We start from the raw sequence: 23,014 nt of genomic DNA on the forward strand, positions 1-23,014 counted from the left end.
GGTGGTCAAATAAATTAGTTATAAACTTAGAAAGGATACAGTTTGATTCTTTTTCTATTTTTGTGTCCCTTGGTGGACCTGGAAGATTAAGGATGACGAGCTGTGCATCATGAGACCTGTTGACGATTACTTCGTTCAATTTAACTGCTGTATGCATCCTCCGTACATTGCCTTCATCACTGTAAAAAGAAAGGAGGAAGAATGAAAAATGGGAAAAATATAGTATGTGCCAAACAGTCATAAATTTACCCCAATTTCAAGTAGTCACCTGAAAAAAATGGGCACTACGGAAAAAAAAAAAAAAAAAACATCATTATCTCCTGGACCACCTGTATGCTAAGACATGTGAAACAGAATCTGCCATCTACAAACTCTAATTCCATGCAGTTTCCTTATTAGAGAAAAGAGGAAACACCAAGGATACAGGAAAGAAAGATACAACAAAGTTTTCGTCATAAGAGACACAAGATACTACCTGTCTGTCTCTACTGTGTTCGAGTCTCTTAATTTTTTCCCCTTAATCTTTCACCAAACACTTGTATTGTTAGAATGAATTGTGAATCCTCAGAAACAAACAACAACAATAATAATAACACCAGTAAATAAACACTGTTTCTGAGAGATAATGTGACCCTAAATTCAGACCTAATTTCAGAATTTATGTATTGGTCTCACTTTCTATGTAATATATTTTTTTTAACAACAGCCCATGTATAGTATGTATCTGACAAAATGACAAGCTCTCACAACAAGACTTCAAACAGCTAACTTCAAAAATTTTAGTACAAAAAGGAATCAAAAAACAGTAAGATGGGAGTAACAAAAAGTAAAGAGTCATACCTTTAAGTATTTCCTTCAAAATTCCTTGCAATACTATGGTTTAGGAACTTTGTTTTGTAAGTACCAGCATAGTTGAACAAAACTGCAGAATTCCATTTGCTTTTGTAACACTTTTCCATTTGTGAAATGTCCCATTGGAACCTTTCGCCATGTTGATCATTAATTATGTCAAGGTTATCCAGGAAGTCCAAATTATCATTTAAAAAACATAGTTTAATTGACATGTTGTATTTCAGAAGGTGGTATGATCTCAGTACTTCTTCTACAATACTGTGATACTTCTCTGCCCCAAGGATCCCTAAAAAAATTCTTCCAGACGCTTGTCACAGACAGAAATGCTATTTTTTTCAACATCACTTAATAAATGAAAGAAATCTTCATCAGACTTAATTTTCTAATTTGTGATTCTAAAAATATTCATTCCTTTATTTTTGCTTCATTGATCCTTGAAAACTTCTCTCAAAGTACATGAATCCATGTGAAGTTTGTCTATGGTTTTCACAATGTTTTTTACGAAAGCCACTGTAATGTGCAGTGAAGGTATATATAGATTTTTGGGGTCAACAAGAGAAATGCTCACCACAATTCTTCTATCCAATCAGTATTTCATTCTGAGCACGTCATTTTCCCCACAATAGCGTTTCTTCTGTTCCTGCTGTCCCACTCATATGCAAAGCGGCTTAGTTGTTTGTGTACCAATGCTGAATCCCAAGAAGAATTGCAATTACCCCACGAGATGAATATATGTAACAGTTTAAAGTTCCCATTTGTCTCCTTCAAAGCAACTGCTTGAAAATGGGAATACTAGGAAAGTACTGGTTTCAGACTAATTCTACTGGAATCCGTATCAAGTGTCACTCATTTACACTGAATCTTGGCCAAGAGTAGCCATAACAGACTCTGCATCTTTACAAAAAATCGTGTCATCTTTCTTGGACAAACATTCAGAAAAAGTAGCATGATGGCATGATAAACACTTACTTTTGTATCATGAATAATACTCCATACTTTTAAACACAAAGTTAAAAGCTCGGCTTGCTGCTTCAACAAATTTAGATCACAAATGAGATCACTGAGATCTTTTTGAGGCATAAAGTGGGATATTTCTTCTTCTGATTTAACACAAAAAACCTTTAATGAACTTGGAACAGCAAGCAGTCACTTCCAAATAGTGCCAGAAGTCTTGTTGCTCAGATGGAAGTGGAAATCAAAACAACGTGATTATGCAAATTCAAGAATGGCTCATTGGCAGTGCTGCCACACAATCTTCATTTCCCAGATGTAGATTTCTGAACTGAACATAATGGGAAGGAATTTTTTTCATATTTTGATTATTTACCAGCGAATAACTCTACTGAGAATTTAATTGTAGCCACAGAAGAATAACCAATGAATAGAGTTTTGAAGGATTTTGATAGAGGATAGCACGTTACAAGAAGAATGAGTCCAACAGCCAAACATTTATATGGCATTGTAGGCCTACCCTTATTTAAAAATGTACACTGTGTTTGCAATACTTGCAGAAATGAGTCAATAACTAAATGTTAATTTCATCACAATTGCATATTATACCTGTTCCTTTCTTAAGAAAAATTAATCACTATAACGATATAAGCATTTGGTGGAAGACTGGAAGGGGGTAATACATGGGGCTTGAATGCAACATGAAGGACTTCTAGTTTGCTGCCTTAGCTGGATGTGGTAACATCACTACTCCATGGTTGCTACTCTTGTATAGTATTGTACATCTACATCTATGTAGATACTCTACAAGCCACCATATGGTTCATGGTGGAAGGTTCATAGAACTGTGAACATTAGTTTCATGAAAATTCTTGGGAAGTGTGTAATACTAAAACAGCATTTTCTATGATCCTGTACAAAATGAGTAAGATCAGCAAACCATTTGATATATGCTCTCTTTCTCAGTGGTGTGAGAGATTATGCAAACGGATAGTAAAGGTGTATGAAATTGAACAGAGGGCAAAGATCAAATACAAACTGTAGCCTAAATAAAAACAGCTATGGGTACTTACAGTCTGATGAAACTGTGCAAATGATATAAAAGATGTGAAGACGGCAGAGCTGGATGAAGATGATGTGAGGTTTGCGCAGTTCATTACATGATACACAGAAGGAATCACTAATTGTCTCATTAGCTGCTATCACATCACTGAATGTTAGTGGAAGAGGTCATAACTAAGAAACTATAGGCCACAATATTATGGTGCACGTTTTTTAAAAGAAAAATGTCAGCATTACATTTTTTTCTGTGACTTGACAACCAAGGAAAGAAATGGATAAACATTACTGATACTTCAAAGAAACAGTGCATGAGGCAAATTCTTTCCTTTCAAAAATTGTTGCTAGTAAAGAATAGGGCATGATCATGAGAAATTTGAAGCCCAGGGCAGTTCCATTACTGCCTGTTAATACTTTGTTGCTCTGGTATAGTTCATCATACTGCTGGAGTTGGAAAGCAGTTCTGGGAGTGCAAGTGAGTTCCAGCACTTCCAAACCTTCCATGTGCCAAGAGCTCCGGATCCCCCCTTCCCTCTCTTTTGCTCTGTGACTGAAGTTTCACATGAAAGAAAAGAAGAAAGAATGTCATTCAAGCAACTGTTATATGCAGTTTGAAGTAGACTTCCTGAGAATCACACCAAAGTGCTCTTCAGATCTTTCACTCAAGTTGTTGAATTGATATCACATTGCACTACTCTAGATTGTTGAACTACAAAAGTTATCATGTTACATTACATTATTCTTATACACTTTTCATCCTGTTCATACTGTCATCTTGAAGAGAATTTAGTATCTAGACAATTTAACAAGTTAGTCGGTAGGTACATTCACACAGAAACTGCACAAACTGTATATTTGTTAATAATAGACAAAATGCCTTTTAAATAATCCAGTTGTAGTTTTTAGAACACAAAACGTGTTTCTTTTATTAATACACACATCAAAAAAAGTTTTGCATCACCCCAATTCCCAGAATTCCTGAAGATAGACGTTGACTGTGGATACTGTATCACAGACACAGTCCCTTTGACTGTTCAGGGATGTCACCAAACCACCCAAAGATGTAAACAACCATGCATGAGCAGCACCTATTAGACAGAGGGGGTCCAACAGCCAATCAGTTCCAGTTGTTCCAACCAGGAAGGAGGTACACGGCTCATGTTGTCTGTAGTTCAACCGTGCCTAGATTGTCAATACTGTGGTTCAATCACATCCGCATTGTTACTTCGTGCCAGGAAGGGCTTCCAACAAGGGAAGCGTCCAGGCGTCTTGGAGTGAACCAAAGTGATGTTGTTCGGACATGAAGGAGATACAGAGAGATACGAATTGTCAATGACATGATCAGGCCGCCCAAGGGCTACTACTGCAGTGGATGACCACCACCTACAGATTATGGCTCGGAGGAACCCTGACAGCAACGTCCCCCTGTTGAATAATGCTTTTCGTGCAGCCACAGGATGTGTTACGACTCAAACAGTATGCAACAGGCTGTATGATGCGCAACTTCACTCTTGATGTCCAGGGTGAAGTCCATCTTTGCAACAATGACACCATGCACTGTGGATAGATGGGCCCAACAATATGCCAAATGGACTTCTCAGGATTGGCATCACATTCTCTTCACAGATGAATGGCGCATATGCCTTCAACCAGACAATTGTCGGAGACGTGTTTGGAGGCAACCCGATCAGGCTGAACGCCTTAGACACACTGTCCAGTGAATGCAGCAAGGTGAAGGTTCCCTGATGTTTTGGGGTGGCATTATGTGGGGCCAACATATGCCGCTGGTGGTCATGGAAGGTGCCATAACGACTGTACGATACATGAATGCCATCCTCCAACTGATGCAACCATATTGGCAGCATACTGGTGAGGCATTTGTATTCATGGATGACAATTCGCGCCCCCATCATGCACATCTTGTGAATGACTTCCTTCAGGATAACATGGCTTGACTATCAGGGCTAGCATGTTCTCCAGACATGAACCTATCGAACATGCCTGGGATAGATTCAAAAGGGCTGTTTATGGGCGATGTGACCGACCAGTCACTCTGAGGGATGCATGCCGAATCGCCATTGAGGAGTGGGACAATCTGGATCAACAGTGCCTTGATGAACTTGTGGATAGTATGCCACAACGAATACGGGCATGCATCAATGCAAGAGGACGTGCTACTGGGTATTAGAGGTACCAGTGTGTACAGCAGTCTGGGCCACCACCTCTGAAGGTCTTGCTGTATGATGGTAAAACATGTGATGTGTGGTTTTCATGAGCAATAAAAAGGGTGAAAATGATGTTTATGTTGATCTCTATTCCAGTTTTCTGTACAGGTTCCAGAACTCTTGGAACTGAGGTGATACAAAACTTTTTTTGATGTATGTATTTGAACATATTGTACAATTTATACAGCTTGTCTCCATTGTACTGCTACAATACCAAAGATAGTAAATGATGTGTTAGTAGTGTCCAGAAGAGATGAGTAAAGAAGTGAAAATAACCTTGTTGTTTAGAGATGTAAATGCAAATCACCATCAGGAGTAACAACTCTATCACCATCTATACCACAATCATTATGGCTTATAACACAAGGAGAAAGTTAACTACTATTTTCAAATAATGCCACTGTGCTTGGCATAACAAAACTGGGCCAGACATGAAACGTAAGGGGACAACTACATCATCATTTCTACAGCCCTGATTTGGGACCAAATGAGTTTCATCTTATCTTTCATATGAGGAAGTTCCTTAGCAGTCAGGATTTCAGTAGGGATGATGGCACTGAATGAGTGGTGCAGGAAACAGCAACATTCTATGTTACTTATTTTCCAGATAGCTTCATATATTAATTCCTGTGTGTGAACACCCACCCAACCAAACAAAATTTTCTTGTGATACCTTCACATGGACAGCACAATTATTCCTCCTACACTTATTCAACTTCCATTTCTCTCATTAATTCTATGTTTCTTCAGGTTTTGAGCCATCTTCCATTATTTTTCCTGTTTTCATTTACTCTAACGTTCTCTCCAGCTTTGATTTCATCAGCACCACTGATATAAAACAAGTTTTCAGCTATCCAGACATGTTAATGATCTCATTTTTACATACAATATTTCTGCAATTGAGATACAGAGTTGCAGATAGGCACAACAAAAATACACTCACAATTAAAGCTTTCAGCAATTAAGGCCTTTGTAAACAACAGACAGACACACACACACACACACACATACACATGACTGCAGTCTGAAGCACCTGAAATCACAATGCGAGCAGCAGCACCACTGCAAGATAGGAGTGGCAACTAGGTGGAGGTAAGGAGGAGACTGGGGCGGGGAGGGGGACGGATAGTATGGGGGGATGGCAGACAGTAAAGTGCTGCAGCTTAGATGGTGGGCAGTGGGGGGGAGGGGTAGCGGAAAAGGAGAAAAATAAAAAGACCATGTGGTGCTGGAATGACGGCTCGTGTGGTGCTGGAATGGGAACATGGAACAGGCTGGATGGGAGAGGACAGTAACTTAATGAAGGTTGAGACCAGGAGGGTTACGGGAACATAGGATGTATTGCAGGGAAAGTTCCCACCTGTGCAATTCAGAAAAGCTGGTGTTGACGGGAAGGAGCCATATGACACAGGCTGTGAAGGTGCAATGGTGCTGCTGCTCGCAGTGTGGTTTCAGTTGCCTGAGACTGCAGTCATGTGTGTGAGTTGCGTTTGTGTGTGTGTGTGTGTGTGTGTTTATTTGTATTGTTGATGAAGGCCTTTACGGCCGAAAGCTATAATTGTGAGAGTCTTTTTGTTGTGCCTATCTGTGACTCAGCATCTCAACTATCACGATTCTGAATGGCAGCCGCAATATTAACCAAGTATGTAGCTTTACTTCATTGCGACAAACTTGGCCCCAAAGCACAAATTTATGCCCAAATTTTCATTAACCATAATTCTTAACTAGGAACATTTGAGAATGTGTAATGATTATCATTCATCAGTAACGTCAGTAACTTTCGGTCATTTTGTCTTGCTTTTTATTCTTTGACTGAATTAATTCTCTTCATATTAATGTTCTAAACATAAATAATATTTTTTCCCTGAAGATAACATTGCTTCAAATGGGTGCCACACTATTTTGATGCTACACAAAAGGTATAGAACATGCAGATGATCAGGGCTGAAAAATAGCATGATGATATCTCTTACGAGCAATGACATTAACTGCACCATTATGGATCTTTAACGAAACAAGACAAACAAAATAACCACATTATGCAAGAAGAAAATGATTTAAAATTATAACAATATTTTTTTGGCACTTACGGTGTTATGTTTTGGACTTTCTTGCCCTTTTCTGATTCCTGCTTATTGCTGACATCTGTTGAATTTTCTGGGGACTTATTTTCTTGTGGCTTTTCCTGCTGTTGAGGCTTTTGGGATTCTGAGTGTGTAGAATTATTGTCACCATCATTTTCTTTCGTATTAGAGCAATCTTCATTCTGGAAAATGAAATATTCATAAGCAGGATAAAGTCTTCTTTTACAGTATGCACACAACATAAATGGAATAAAAATTGATATGAATGAAAATCAGTTGATACAAGTTTATTCTGCAAAGCACAGTTTAACTTATAAGTACATATGCTTCCTCGGCCAGTGTTATTGTGAATAAAATAATTTTGGGTATTAGACTGTGTCTTTATAAAATAAATCGCTGACATTTTGACTGACTCTTTTTGGTCTTCTTCTGGGCAGTTAACAGCTGGATACTGATGAATGTCTTTCACTGTATAGTTTGTATTTCAGTCATCTGGTGGCTACTAACGTCACGTATCTGGGATGTCATTGGACAAATATGAAGAGAGATTGCTATGAAGGAGAATGGCTGTACAGTGGCTCTTGACAGACAATGGTACAAAAGAAACTCTTCCTGCTGCTCACCTACCTCATGTCAGAGGAGTCACTGATATGGAGGAAAGGTTCTGCATCACAGAGAAATCAAACTCATATTCCAAAGTGGCTCCAAGATCCAAGATATGTAGAGGCTCACTAAGGATCCCATGGATACCCTCCACACTTCAGTGTGAAAGTAGGAAAGTCTGTGTCAGTGAAACTGAGAGACCCATTAGCACTCACATGTTGGAGCATGAACACTACATATGACTGGGACAGAATAACAGGTCACTGTAGCTGAACACCACTAGGAATGTGGCTGTTCTATTAATTTTCTGGAACCCCGTGTGCTTACTCAACAGCTGTGGATAAAGTAGCAATAAACAAGAGACACTATTGAAACAATCAAATGCCCTACCAGCATGACCAGGGAGAATGGATATAAGTTATCTACAGCCTGGCTGCCAGCAACTCCAGCCCGGCTGCTCAATTGTGTTCACCAGCCAGCAGCTTCACTTGACTTGTGTTTAACAGCATAAACAGCAATCACAAGAGAACTGCCACACAGTCTTAATGCTTTACTGCAGGAAAACCCTACCCCTGGGTACAACTTGCCAACTTGCTACTGCCTACCAGACCCCAGTGAGAACTGTCTACCTTTCATTTACTAGAGTAGCACAGGCAATGGACTGCCAAAACACTATTTCCTATCAATCAACTACTAGTGTTGCCTTCCAATCAGCCACCAGATTTCCATACACAATAACGTACTGTACAACCAAAAGTTCATGTTTTCTGTGAGATGCACCAATATTTGAAGTTTGCCAGCAAACTAAATTTTACTATTCTTCTGCAGCTCACAATTTCAAGAAGTCCATAAATGAACAACTCACATTTACCACTAAGCTGTAAAAATACTATCAGTTTATTCAAATTTCTTTTTGTATTTAATTTCTATACCTATATTAATAAAAACTTCATTATTATTTTTACAGGAAATCTGAAAAGTATAGAAATCTTAAATCTGTGTAACCAAACTAGAATAAAGTGGTGCCTGCTTTAGCGGATAAAAGATATCAACCACAGACTTTGTCAAAGTTGCAACTCATCTTGCCAGGATACTAAAAGCAATGTAAACAGAGTTGTTAAGTAAATTAAAAATACACAAAACATCACTCATGTTCAACGTAATGATCATGTTTTTCATGCATTAAATAAAGAAGCATTGTTGATGGCTCTTGTTAAATGTTTATGAGGATGAATGAATCCCTCAACTTCTTTATGTCATAGAGAGCAATGTCAATCAAAATTAAAACGCTTCTCGAAAACTAGTTTTAAGTGCTGTTGTATTCTAAAAATTGGACCAGGATAGGTAGTACCTAAAGAATGGAACTGATGGTCCAAAACGCACATCAGCTTTGAAGTTAGGTCCAAAACGCACATCAGCTTTGAAGTTAGAGACCTCACCGATTGTGTGAACTAAAAATTGTTAGTATTGTGGTGTCACCGCCAGACACCACACTTACTAGGTGATAGCCTTTAAATCGGCCGCGGTCTGTTAGTATATGTCGGACCCGCGTGTCGCCACTATCAGTGATTGCAGACCGAGCGCTGCCACACGGCAGGTCTAGTCTAGAGAGACTCCCTAGCACTCGCCGCAGTTGTACAGCCGAATTTGCTACCGATCGTTCACTGTCTACATACGCTCTCATTTGCAGAGACGACAGTTTAGCATAGCCTTCAGCTACGTCATTTGCTACGACCTAGCAAGGCGCCATATTCAGTTACTATAATTCATATCTTCAAAAATGTATTCTGAACAGATAATATGTCAATCATGTACCGTCAAGAGTGACGTTCATCATTAATGGGTTAAAGTTAAGTATCAAACTAATTACATCCGCTTTCTGAATTCTCATTCCTTGTCATGTTCCAGACCTCAGGTCAGTATAGTTCTTCCCTCCTCATGCCAGCCTGCGTGAGCTAAAACGTGTGCATTTCGGTCTCCACTCGTAACACGGTGTTGGCTCTTCTGCTAACACAAAAAGTATCATGTGAGCAATTGATGTGGATGAGATGGCAGCTGCCAAAGCAGCATCAAATGCTCCTTTCCCTACAACCTAGGCATCTGTGGCAAATATACTTTCTACAGCAAAAATACCAACAATCAGATCCAGGCTTTCCTCTCCTGCAAATACCTCACAAACCATGTCCATGAACAAATGTTCCGGGCAGTCTCCTCCTCTCATCTTCCTACAAATACAACTCCAATTTGAAATAAATACATAAATAATAATAAAAAAATTAAAAAACCATCGCAACATCCTTTTGTCAGCCTTCAAGATTCAAAGTAGTTCAAATGGCTCTGAGCACTATGGGACTTAACATCTGAGGTCATCAGTCCCCTAGAACTTAGAACTACTTAAACCTAACTAACCGAAGGACATCACACACATCCATGCCCGAGGCAGGATTCGAACCTGCGACTGCAGCAGTCGCGCAGTTCCAGGCTGAAGCGCCTAGAACCGTTCGGCCACTGCGGACGGCAGCATTCAAGATGTCTTGATATATAACTCTGGCACTGCTATGTATTTCTCAAGTCTCACCCTGAAATTAGATCATCTGTCCCTGATATACATTCCACATCACCCATTATTACCTTCCATCACTCTCCTAATCTCTGTAACATCAGTGTCATACCATATGACAATGGTATTACCAGACCATTATCTTTACTCCAATGTTCCTATACTTGCAAATATCACTGCTGGAGATGCACCCACCCACTAGTACTTACCCCATCTGCACCACACAATGCCATATGATCATTTCATTACTGGTAGATCTTACAAAATCATAAATAGAAGAATATGTGGGACCAAAGATGCTGTGTTATCATTCGTTTTCTATAGGAGAATGATCACCACTAAACTAGCGGAGTGCACGAATGGACACAGAGAACTGTCTGCCCTGTGACAACCAATGTGCAGCTGCTGAGCATACTTTACAGCTTCACTTAAAAAATATTAATCAGTGCCAAATCACATGGACAATTTGAATCCTCCCAGTCAGTACCTTCAGTACTTGTTTCTCTGTACCCCAGAGATAAGAATTAATTCTCCAACATCTCCTGCTATCCTGCCCACCCTCAAGGAATAACCTCCTGTAACACCTTCCTCCCTCCCTTGCATCAATAGCACATTCCATCACTTATTCTCTTCAGTCCACTAACTCCCCCTATTTTCTGCTTTCCCCCAACTCTTTATTGAACTGAAACTTCCTGGCAGATTAAAACTGTGCGTCCAACCAAGACTCGAACTCGGGACCTTTGCCTTTCGCGGGCAAGTGCTCTACCATCTGAGCTACCGAAGCACGACTCACGCTCGGTACTCACAGCTTTACTTCTGCCAATACCTCGCCTCCTATCTTCCAAACTTTACAGAAGCTCTCCTGCTAACCTTTATTGAACTGTTCATTTCACTTTTCATTTCTTCTCCTCTTTAAAACATCTTTTTCAGTCCTGTCCCTTCTATCATCTCTGACTGAAGCTGACACAGTATTTATCTTTCACTTCCTACTCTCTCCAAAGCCTTTTCCACCTTTAGCTCTTCTCATCATTGCAACAAGTGGACTTCTCTTTTGTCATTATTATGAAGGAAAGTCACTAAAGAGCATGTTCACTTTACTAAAATATAACTTTTTATTTAGCTGACCATATTGAAGTTGGCCTCATTGTCTTCTTTTCAGAGTATGACTTCGTCCACAGGTCTTCGTTGTGTGAATAATATATATTGATTCCAGAATTATGATTGTTCGACGAATCACTAACTATGAAATGAAAAAAAACTGACTTATAATGGATGTATTGTCGTTTCTTGAAATATCAGGCTAACGTAATTTATAACATCAACTGACTCCCTTGAGCTACTAATACCAATCAAATTTGTTCCATTTCTACCACATCACAAACATGACAACTCCATTCCACAATAACTTTCTCCCAAGTGCCAGCAAGAAGAAGAAAAAAATTTACCTTTAGGGAAAGAGGTTTAGATGCTTTACATCATTGTCAAAAACACTGTTTCAGTTAGCTGATACACCAATTAATAAAAGTAAAAATTAATTTATAGCTTTTCATATTAAAGCTCCAAAATTATCATAATTGCATAAAATATAAATAAATGAAAACTACAGTTAAGAATATCAACAATGTGTGGACAAAAAAAAAATTGCTATCTATCATAAATGTGGCACATTCAGTTGCAGACAGGCACAATTAAAAGAAACTTACAGCTTTCGGCCACAGCCTTCATCAGAAGCCTGCTAATTGAGGCAGCTCGGGCATGATCTGCTGGAGTTGGCGGTCATGTGGGCATGAGATGAAATTGATAGTGTGAACGACTGATGTATATTTCTCTTTATCTGACAAAGGCTGTGGCCGAAAGCAGTGTGTATGTTTTAATTGTGCCTGTCTGCAACTTAATGTGACACATTTACAGTAAGTATCAATCTGTCTTTCCCTAGATTGTTGATAAAATATAAATAGTTATGCATGAAGTAACGAATTTTAATAATATAATTTTACACAAACTTTTCCACTTATAAGTGAAATTACTGACACCCACTCATATCAGTGTCTTCAAAATGTGTATCAGGCTTGCTTATGTCACAAATGGGAGATTTGAAAGTGATCCAACATTTAAACTTATTTTCTTATCAAAGCTTTGTAAGCCACCTTTACAACACCTGGAAGCCTGTAGTGAATTGTCTAACAACATGTATATTGTTAGGAATTGAATTTTTATGAAAATATTTCATCCATTTTATAGAGAAAGGCAATCAATGGTGGGAAACTGTTTGTATTAGTGAGTTTCATGAGCAAGAGGTTCCCTGACATCAGAAGAGGGTCAAATACTGATACAGAAGATGGTGGTTTATTGAGAAGAGGGATGAGATAAAATGGATCTGGCAAAAGATTCTTAAGGAACAAAAAGATTATGTTTTTACTAAGGGTACAGGTAATCAATATGTTGTCAGTTAATTTGAAATACAAAAAATGCTAAGTAAAAAAATGCAATATTTTTTTTTTCTTTCTTAAAGCAGGTTGATTTTATTCCAGATTCGAACACACAATGTTGTTTTCCACACTGTTGGCTAAAAAACCCTATTTTTCAATATAATCTCTGTTCAATGCGATGGCTTCATGCCACTTTCTTGGGAGGATCTATATGCCTGCATGGTACCATTCTACTGGTCGACATCACAGCCAATGTCTTGCTACATCAATAACCTCCCGCATCATCAACGTACGGTTCCACAAAGAATTGTCATGATCAGCCTCATAACATGCAAGAATTCTGCACACACATGATTCTTTGTTGCTCTTTATGGTCTTCTGTAAGGCAGCAAAGAACCCACACTGTTGGGAGTACCCCAACTGGTGGACAAGTGTGTCAGCACTACTGACAGAGTCCAGTAGTGTAGTGAGGTGTTCGATTGTGATCCGTTGATCAACTCAAATGAGAGAGTTCACACTTTCCAACACTGTAGAAGTTACAGCTGTTTGTGTCCAGCCAGTATGTGGAAGATCAGACAAGTTTGTGCAACCTTATTGTGATGGTGACAGATGCCTCTCCCAACAACTCACCATGGTTTTGTTTAACTGCCAGGTCTCCGTAGACATTCTGCAAGCACCTATGAATACCTGTGATGCTCTGATTTCCCACAACAAGAAATTCAATGGGACCTCTGCTTGTAACATGCCTCCATTACTGATGCCATACATATACACAGTGCTGCCACCTATCAGAACTTAAAGAAACTATAGGGACTGAAGTGGGAATACTCCTCAATATCCCACAACAAATTACACATTTTCTCAACCAAAACCGGCCAAGAAAAAAAAAATGTGCATATTACCAGCAGTTTCAAGCACTGTCAGGTGGGATCAGGGTTTTAGAGGTAGTGACTGGTGCCTTAATGTGGGAAGTCTGCAGGTATACGTCTGATTAGGATGTGATTCTGAAATGTTAAACATGAAAGCCTTATGGTACAAAGCATGGGAACTAAAATTACTTTGCTTTATCAAACACAACTAAATTTTAATTACTTTTGACTTGTTATATACCATTAAAATATACACAAAAACTATATTGATAAACAATCCGAAAGTTCCAGTTCAACATAATACATACTTGCTTTTTAGATGACTCTTCCTCAGTTGTCTCTTCAGCTTTCTTTTCAGCTCCCTCCTTCCCAGGCTCTTGGAATCGAACTTTTGTAGCAGTCTTCACATCAACATTGTGGTGATGGTCGACAATGGCCTGAACCTGTTAAAATGTTTCAGAATATTAATTTGTTTGCACTGGCTAACAAACATGCAAGCTACTTGTATCTTCTTTTAACCAAATCCCATCTTAAGTACAGAAAAGCTACACTAGAAGTATTTATTTGATAAAGCTTTTCAGTAATCATAGATTACAGAAGTGTCACTCAATTTCTGTGAAGATCTCTTTCTCAAAAGACTGTACATTTAATGTTGACACATATTAAGAAGCTTACAACAAAGAGTTGCAAGTTCATATTAGCAATAGCATCAAGTGTGAAGGCAGCAATAGCAGCTTTAAAATTAATTACATAATTTAAGAATTTAAAAATTGCACCTATTTGCAAAAAAAGTAATATCTGTATGGGTAGATTCAGCATGCTTGGATTTCTGTACACAGCACTAATTTGTAAAGGGTAAAACAGGCTTATGGATTTAGAGTGCAACTAATCACTGTAACTGCAATCAACAAGGAAACTGAATAACAAATAAGTGTCAGTGTTCTGTGAAATGGAAACCCTTTCTGCTACAGAAGCAGTGAGCAGAAAGCAGCAGACAGACTAAAAAAAATCAATGGCTTTAAGTGGGTTAAGAATGTGGCTACTTTACTGTAAATAGTTTCAAGCAACGGCAACAAATTTTTGTTAATTCCTTTGCTGTTTCGCTTAAGAAATACATAGTATGTGATTCAAAAACCAAGCATATACAACAACGTCTCAAATGTGAACTTAATTATCTATCCAGCCTTAGATTCGAATCCTAAGTAATGTATTTGTAGTGCTAGATATTCAGTTTGTTAAACTTTATAGAGAAATACTGCAAGAATGAAGTATCAAAAATCAGAATTAGTGTTACTGCTGTGAATTATGCTAGTCTTGTTTTGGACCATTAAAACACATATAGGACAATTTTATGCACAGACTGTCTTTCACTGATTTGGGGCAATAGCCAGACATGTTGATTAAATTTTTAAGAGATTTTCATAGAGTATTTCTTGGATGGCATCAAGTGGTAACTGATAGTTGTGTGGTTGATGGCTTCATCATCCTTACATCCTGTGTTACCAGGCCCCACTTTTCTAGCTCTCAGTTTGACAAAACACAAGGCAATGTTTTCATTCTAAATCTGCCACATCCCTTTTAACAACATATTTGTTTGACATAAAGCTGCAATGGGCTGCAAGCCCCCATCATTACTGAGGTGTGTACCTCCATCTGCACTGAGCTGTTTATCAGTATTCCCACCACTTCATTATGCTGAATCAGACATTGTTTGTCTACGTGATTATAATGGCAGTGCGCTTGAAAGTTCAGCCAAGTTGCTGATTCCATTTTAGGACCAATATTTTGATGGCCAACCCAGTCACCCTCTCCAGGGGCTATGTGCTGTGTAATAACACAGCGTACTTACTGCCTGGACAACAACATGGCTCGCAACTCATGGGTTGTTGGATTAGTTATCACAGTATTGTATATAAAATGGAATCAACACCTTGGCTGGGCACTTGAAAGGACATTAATAATCTACCACGCTGGGAAGATCTGTGAGATCAAAACTGAAGTGCTGTTGAATACAAATGTGTGTCCTTTTTCTAAACCATGTTTTGTTGCTGAGTATAGGTAGCAACACATCTAATTTTCAATGTTTGACCAACATAATAACGTTTACATTTGCAAGATGCCTCAAGACTTTCAACCTTTTGACTGAAGCATTGCAAACTAATTTAATATAGTTCAGAGCTGACTAATCTTCACTGAGAATATGTCACAAAATGACAAAAGTGAGAAATTTTTATGCTCCTTCTTGGAGATGTTTTGCCTGTGGGAGCAGATTGAAATGAGTTGCAATATATTACTTTGCTTTTTTTTTTTTAAGACTGAATTCTAATGGGAAGCTTTCACATGTGTATCATTTTTGCTTCATGCACTAGCCTCCTGAAGGCAGCGCATTTCTAACCCAGAAAGTGGGTGATAAGATTATGCCTACGTCAGGCAGTTTGGGTAGGTTTCCTATACGCATTTTAACTGAAAACTTCACTGCATTTTTGGCAGAAGGGTGTGTAGGTAATGCAAAACAAAGTCTTTCAAAGTCTTTCTCCAACTTGATACTGACCTTAATGTGGAAATGAATGCTAAAGAAGTGGTCTAAGAACACTACCATATTTAACAGCCATGGAGCCAATAAATGAATGTGTCATCAATATAGCAACTACGCTTTGTAAGAAACAAGTCAGAGGCAATGATTTGTATGGACCAAGTCAGAGGCAATGTCCTCAAAGTTCCCCAAATACAGTCCAGTCATGTTATGAATGAATGAACATGAACACACACACACACACACACACACACACACACACACACACACAAAAAACTACCTTGTGCTGAGCACCACTGAAGCCACAGCTACACAAGAACAAGAACATCAACTATAAGGCAAATCACCACTTGAAACAGACAACCACAGCACCTTTCAACTCCTCTCTCTGGCTGCAGTATGCTGTTGTTCACAGTGGCACTGGCGTTGCCCATAGGACTTCATGTAAAGCCACTGCAGATGAAAATTTAACCTCCTGTTTCAGTTGGGAGCTCAGGAGTGTTTTATAAGGACACTTTTTTTTAACGAATCCTGTGTCTTCAAAAGTATGCATATGTTAAAATATTTTTTATCACAGTTTACATCATATTATAACTAAAATATAATAAATTTAAAAATGTCCACTTATTCTCTCTTACTGCAGAATATGAGAAAACTCCTGACTCTGATACAAGCTAATATAAAACGTCTTATTTCTTGTGCCATTGCTGAATATGGAACACAAAGGATGGTGTGTTGTGAGGTACATACGGATTAGTAAATGGTATGGTTTTCTTTTCTGGCTTGTAAGATGTGCAAGAAATGATTAAATGGCTGTGAGGAGAAGATAAATAACATTGTGAAAATCTGTGCATTCAGAAACAGGAAATGTGAGAAAGATAAGCACTCTTATTATATATCACTGATGTGCTACAGTCATGATTAACAATGAATTGTGCAGAAAAATGAGCTGACCCTCAAATGGAAAAGCTTAGAGATAAGTGTTGCCATCTGTTTCTGGGTACGGGAACTATCAAAATTGACATTGGCCTCACTCAAAAATATCACATTAGGATATTCAGGGATGGGAGCAATGTCAATTTTGATAGTTCCCATACCCAGCAACAGATGGCAACACTTATCTCTAAGTTTTTTATATTTGAGGTTTAGCCCGATTTTTCACAAATGTCTTCAATTCAAATCAAGTGCTTCACTGCAATTTTGGCAAGTTTCCTGACATATGTTGGGCAAAGCTGGCGCGTCAATAAATTTGAAGTTTACACATTCCTCTTATTACATACCTAATATGCAAATTTCAGTTAAAGAATTACAGGTAATAAGCAGAAACAAGGGACAGAATATTCATGTTAATCTATAGAGTGGATCTAAGCATCAGTTGGGCAAAGCATTGGTCATTGCACTAAGAAGACACTCCAGACCATCAATGCTGATGGTACAGTTGCTTCTCATATCGAAAAAAGTAATCAAATCATTTATTGACTTGTTTTATTTCTGTTTTTAAAAATATAGTTTCCACAGACTGCTTTCAAAATACAGCACTTGCTTTATCTAAATAAGGAAAATGAGGTAATGGGATGAAGGGGAGAAAAATTGCTGCTGATGTGGGGAATGAGTAGTTTTTATCACTTTCAAATCCATCATGCAATGAGCCGGCTTTTACTGCCACACCCACACAATAAGTTCAGAATGTAGGCTCAGGTGATGGTAACTGAAAAACACATGATTACATAATAAGAAATTTACTGAAAAGGGTTGGCACACTAGAAAAATATGCAGAGGTACTGTCTGAAATGTTCATATGATACAGTTGCATGACTGTCATAAATAGCTCGAATACTGATCCTAGACAGTACACACTCCACAGTGATCAAGTGCTTAGTATGGTCTCACAGCTGTAGAGGGGCAAAGGATGCATGTCTGCCATATGCCCAAGCTACCTCTCACCTCATGGGGCGCCACTTAATTTGCAAACTCGAATGCACAGAGCAAGTGACTGGCATCTGTTCAAATTCACAAGAGTGTCGGTGGCGAGCACATGTACTCATCCAGTTTGGTCCACGGCAAACAGAACATGTTACTGGTGTTGATGTCCACAAGGCCCAGAGGTCTAGCTCGCACTGGCTTTTGCTTTTATCTCTTCTGCACCTGAGAGCGCTACACTGTTGCCAAAGATTGGCCGGACAGTAAAATCTGTGCTCACAGGTGAAAAGTAGCGTGCCACTGTCCACGCAATTCTGTGGTACGGCTATCACACAAAGGAAAGCTCTGTAGCCATGAGAAGTGAAAGTGATCTGTCCATGGCCAATGAATGTTTAGGCCTTGCATACTTCATTCTGATGTCAATGTGAGCTCAACAGCTAGTCAGTGATGATTGGGCAGTGGTGCGTGACACAGTGCGCAGCTGGAAGGGTGCACGGTAGGTATGTCCTCGCACAGCCTGCTGGTGACAGTAGTGACAAGCAGTGCTGTCTGGGAGCTGTCCGTGGTGATGTGTGGCTGGAAATGTTCAGTGCAGAGATGTCACTTCAGAGGACACTGGCACACAAACAATGTCTGTTTAAATACGAATAAACGACATGAAACAAAATGTTCACACATGCAGAAGTGTGGTTCATAATGCAAAGAGTTCTTGACACACCCAATGTGGAAACATGACGTGGCACTTGCTGCGGTCTTGACACACAGAGCAGTTGTGGGCACAGAGACTATGGAAGCCTAAGCTTGCACGGATAAGGCGTCATCAGGACTCTGGCACGGGTCCCGGAGGTGCAATGGACAAGCCCGGTGGTGTGGAAGACAGTGTCCGGAGCTTGGTGGGAATGCGAGCTGGTGAGGTGGGCCACCACAGACAGTGTCATAATGGCAGGAGGCAGGTGAGATGTGTGCTGGCTGCATCATGCGGCATGAAATAATTATGACGCAGCATGGGTGTTTGAAATAGACGCAGAGGCCAGTTTGCACACTGTACTCTGCTAGGTATGTGGTGGAGATGGTCAGGCCACCAGTGAGGGGAATGGTCTGGGGGCAGGTTGAGGCACACATGGCTGCATGGTGACAGCTGGCGGAGTCTGCGCATCACCAGTGGCTCTGCCTGACGGGTTGGGTGGAGAGTGTCACCCACAGACAGGTCCTCCACTGAGTCAAAGAAGTGAACAGTGGCCAGAGAGATCAAGATATAAGCTGGCTTGGCTCGGTTGATCATGACTTTAGCCTACTTGCCATTACATTCGATCTGCAGAGTCTTTTCATCATAGGTAATCACACAGCACAGTCCTGATTAGAGTGGCCTAAATGGTTGTTGTACGAGATCTGTGCATAATGTAACATGCGTACAGTGCTACAAATCAGTATGAAGCAATACTCTGCCAGTGCTGTGCCATATCAGTGCATATGGTTAGAGGCCGACCACATGACTGCACAGACTTTCAGCCAGTGGTGGTGTTGAGGGGATGGCAGGCGATTGACTGTAGATGAGGTCTGCAGGTGAAATTCCACTCTTGCCCTCTGGTGTTACTCACAGGCTGAGTACGTGTGGAAGTGATTCTATCCAGACAATGTTGTGACATGTCAGTGACACTTTCAGTGTCCAATGGAGCCACCTGACCATGCTGTTAAATGCAGGGTGAAAGCTGGTAGTTCAAAGTAGTCGGATGCCACAAAGTCGGGCAGTGTGCATTAACAGCAAGCTGTCAAAATGGAGACTGTTTTCTGCTGTTATATGAATGGGGCAGCCGAAGCATGCCACCTAGGTGTCAACGAAGGCAGGGGCAATAGTCTCAGCAGTGATGTCCCCTATTGGCATTGCCCCTCACCAGCCTTCTGACCAGCATTTGGAAAAGTCCACCAATGTAAAGTAGATACTGCTTGCTTTGGAACAGAGGAAAGGGGTCCACAAAGTCACCATGGATGTGTGCAAAGCAGAGTGCCACGACAGGGAAAGTGCCGATGAGTGCATGGGTATGTCTCCCGACTTTGGCACACTGGCACGCAGCACGGAGTCCCAGCCAAATGAAACGTGTGGCCACAAGTTTCACAGTGGTGTTTACATCAGGGTGTGATAGCAGCAAATGCGCTTCACCAGAATTTCTCTGGGAAAAATGGACAATGTGTGCTTGTTGGACAATGTGTGCTTGTTGCAACATTGCACCAAATCTTGTGGGAGGAACTGGGAATTGGCATTAGTTCCAGTTGTAGGCCTCTGGAAGTGTTGTGGCAGAATCTGTACATTTGTTCATCACTCTCCTGTTCTTGGGTGATGTCCTCAAAGTTCACAGGGGAAGACTAACAGCACAATCATGGGACATGCAGTCGATGATTTCATTGTCCATCCTGGAAATGTGATGAATGTCTGTGGTGAACTGTGACGCATAATCTAGCTGTTGTGTAGTTGGTGTGGGAACAGTTGATGTTGTTGCTCTGAAATTCATGGGTCAGTAAAAATAATGAAGGTGCTGTCTTCTACTGATGAATGGAAATATTTCACAGCCAGGTACACCACAAGCACCGCACGGACATACACACTCGACAAGCACTGCAATGTCGATGACTTGTGCACAGAGAAACTGAGTGGCTGCCACCTGCCACCAACATGTTGCTGGACTGCTGTGCCCATAGCAGGTAAAAGCTAATCATGGTGAGATATCAGCAGAGACCCCCATGGGTCTGTAGGCATGTCATGTTGAAGATTGCCTGTACCTTGTCCAACGGAGTCTTGGAACAAGTGGGGGTGATTTGATGCCCTAGAAATTTGATCTCCAACACTCTGAATACACAATTCAACATGTTTGTAATGATGCCAACCTCACTGAGGCACCAAAAGACTGTCATTAGAGCTCAGCAGTTGAAATCGGGTGACTTTGAGAACATGAGTATGTTGTCAAGCAGTGGAAAATAGCCTGGCAAGCATTTCAAAATTCCATTCAGGAAACGCTACCAAGCCTGGGCAGAACACCAAAGGCTGAACATCACATGCATGCTCTCAAAGAGCCAAAAATGGGGTGAAAATTGCTATTCTTTTAATGTATTCTGGCACAATGGGGATCTGCGTGTACTCCTTTACGCAGCTGATTTTCCTGAATATAGTCGAGCCCGCCAAGGTGCAGCTAAAGTCCACCAGATGTGGAACTGATTATCTGTCTGGCACCATCCCTGAATTCAGTGCATGGACATCCCCACTTTGGGGCCATGAATTATCCTTTCTCAGTACTAAATGTAATGTGGAAGACAATGGAGCACTTGCTGGTCACACAGTGCCTTGTCACACCATGCCTTCAAACTTGGCCTTTGTTACTATGAGCCTATCAAGTTTAAGAAGACTTGGGTGGCGCAAGGTGGGAGGGCTAAGCTTGGTGGACCATCATATGTTTGGCTCCCACAGTGCCCAGATGGCTCAGTAAGCTCCGAGAATTTCTCAAGGATGTTGGTGTACGGTCTGGGTGATGCCATGGGTTTTATGCTGAAGAACACTCCCTGCTGTTGCAGTCTCAATATCCTCAAACTTGTTGTGTAATCAATCAGTTGGGCATTTGCAATGTCACGAAGCAGCCTGTAGTGGCTGGGGAAATTCACGTCCAGGACCAGCACATTGACATTGACCACAATGAATCTCCACACAAATGTGCAGTTCAGTCTGAGGTCCACATTTCAGTGATGAGTACTATATATTTTTATGGCGGGATTGTTTGCCGCCATTGACACAGAGTTTCAGCCTTCCTACGGTCTCTTACCACCGTCCGAGTGAAAATGGATAAATGCAAACCTGTGTCAATCAGGTACCTTGTGCCCCCACCCTGTTCCATTATGAACAGACATTTTGATACTGCAGTTGGATGCATCTAGGCCTGGTTGCAGCTGCCATTTAGGTGAGAGCATGGTGAACAATACTTTATTGCTTCGTTTTGAAATGGGCATAGTACCAACAGAAATTGCTCAGAGATGGTTCTGCTGACAGTGGGGTACCATTAAATTGGCTGTTGCTGGGTTGCCAATTGTATGAGCTGGGTCACCTGTAGACTGTTCTGCTGTTGGTGTGAAGCCTGCTGCCCTCTGGCTGTAAGTGCGCCAACCTATCTACCTGTATGGTAAGTAATGCCACCTGTGTGGCCTAGTTCTGCACTAGGTGGTGTAGATCCGAGTCCAAGATGTAGGCTGCAGGTGGTGTGTGCTGCTGTGGGGGTACTATGTTGTAGCCTGCTGCAGCTGCAGTGCTAGGCATTGTGGCCAATGTGTTGTGTATCTAATCAGCCGATTCTGTGATGGCATCCAGCTGCATATCTGTCTGCACAACTATTACAACTTGCACCCGTGTAGAGAGGGGAAACGGGTTGGTTTTTACTGCTTTCAGGCCCATTGTATAGTGAGCTGGCTTTTACTGCCGCACCCACACACTTAAGTTCAGGGTGTAGGCTCAAGCAATGGTAATTGATCAAACACCTGATTAAATAATAACACTTTTATTGACAATTGTTGGTACACTAAAAAACTTGGAGAAGTACTGTCTCAAACATTCACATGTTGCACTCACATGGTTGCAGTAAATAGCTCGACCACAGTCCTGGAAAGTGCACACTCCTCAGTGATTGAGTGTGTAGTATGGTCTTGCAGCTGCGGAGAGACAAAGGACACGTGTCCAGCCGAACACGCAACTTACTTTTCATTTTGCGGGGTGCCATTTAATTTGCGAACATGATGGGATGGAACAAATGACCGGCACTTGTTCTAATTCATAAACGCGTCAGAGGGGAGCGCATGTTGCACTTGACCCACGTGGTCGCAGCCAATTGAATCTCCAATCGGTGTAAATGTCCACAAGGCACAGACATCTAGCTCACACTGGCTTTTGCTTTAATT

General features: G+C 40.6%; 1 protein-coding gene across 1 annotated transcript in view; it reads right to left on the bottom strand.

Moving 5' to 3' along the window:
- The window catches only part of LOC126484987 (solute carrier family 12 member 6), a 201,732-nt gene that overhangs the window by 19,874 nt on the left and 158,844 nt on the right, over positions 1–23,014 (bottom strand). Inside the window, exons 17-19 of the mRNA XM_050108593.1 lie at positions 13,941–14,075; positions 7,178–7,353; positions 40–179 (exon numbers count right to left, since the gene is read on the bottom strand). Of these exons, the coding sequence (XP_049964550.1) occupies positions 40–179; positions 7,178–7,353; positions 13,941–14,075 (451 nt within the window). The remainder of the gene's footprint in view (positions 1–39; positions 180–7,177; positions 7,354–13,940; positions 14,076–23,014) is intronic.

Source organism: Schistocerca serialis, chromosome 6, assembly GCF_023864345.2.
Source record: "Schistocerca serialis cubense isolate TAMUIC-IGC-003099 chromosome 6, iqSchSeri2.2, whole genome shotgun sequence".
Taxonomy (NCBI): Eukaryota; Metazoa; Arthropoda; class Insecta; order Orthoptera; family Acrididae; genus Schistocerca; species Schistocerca serialis.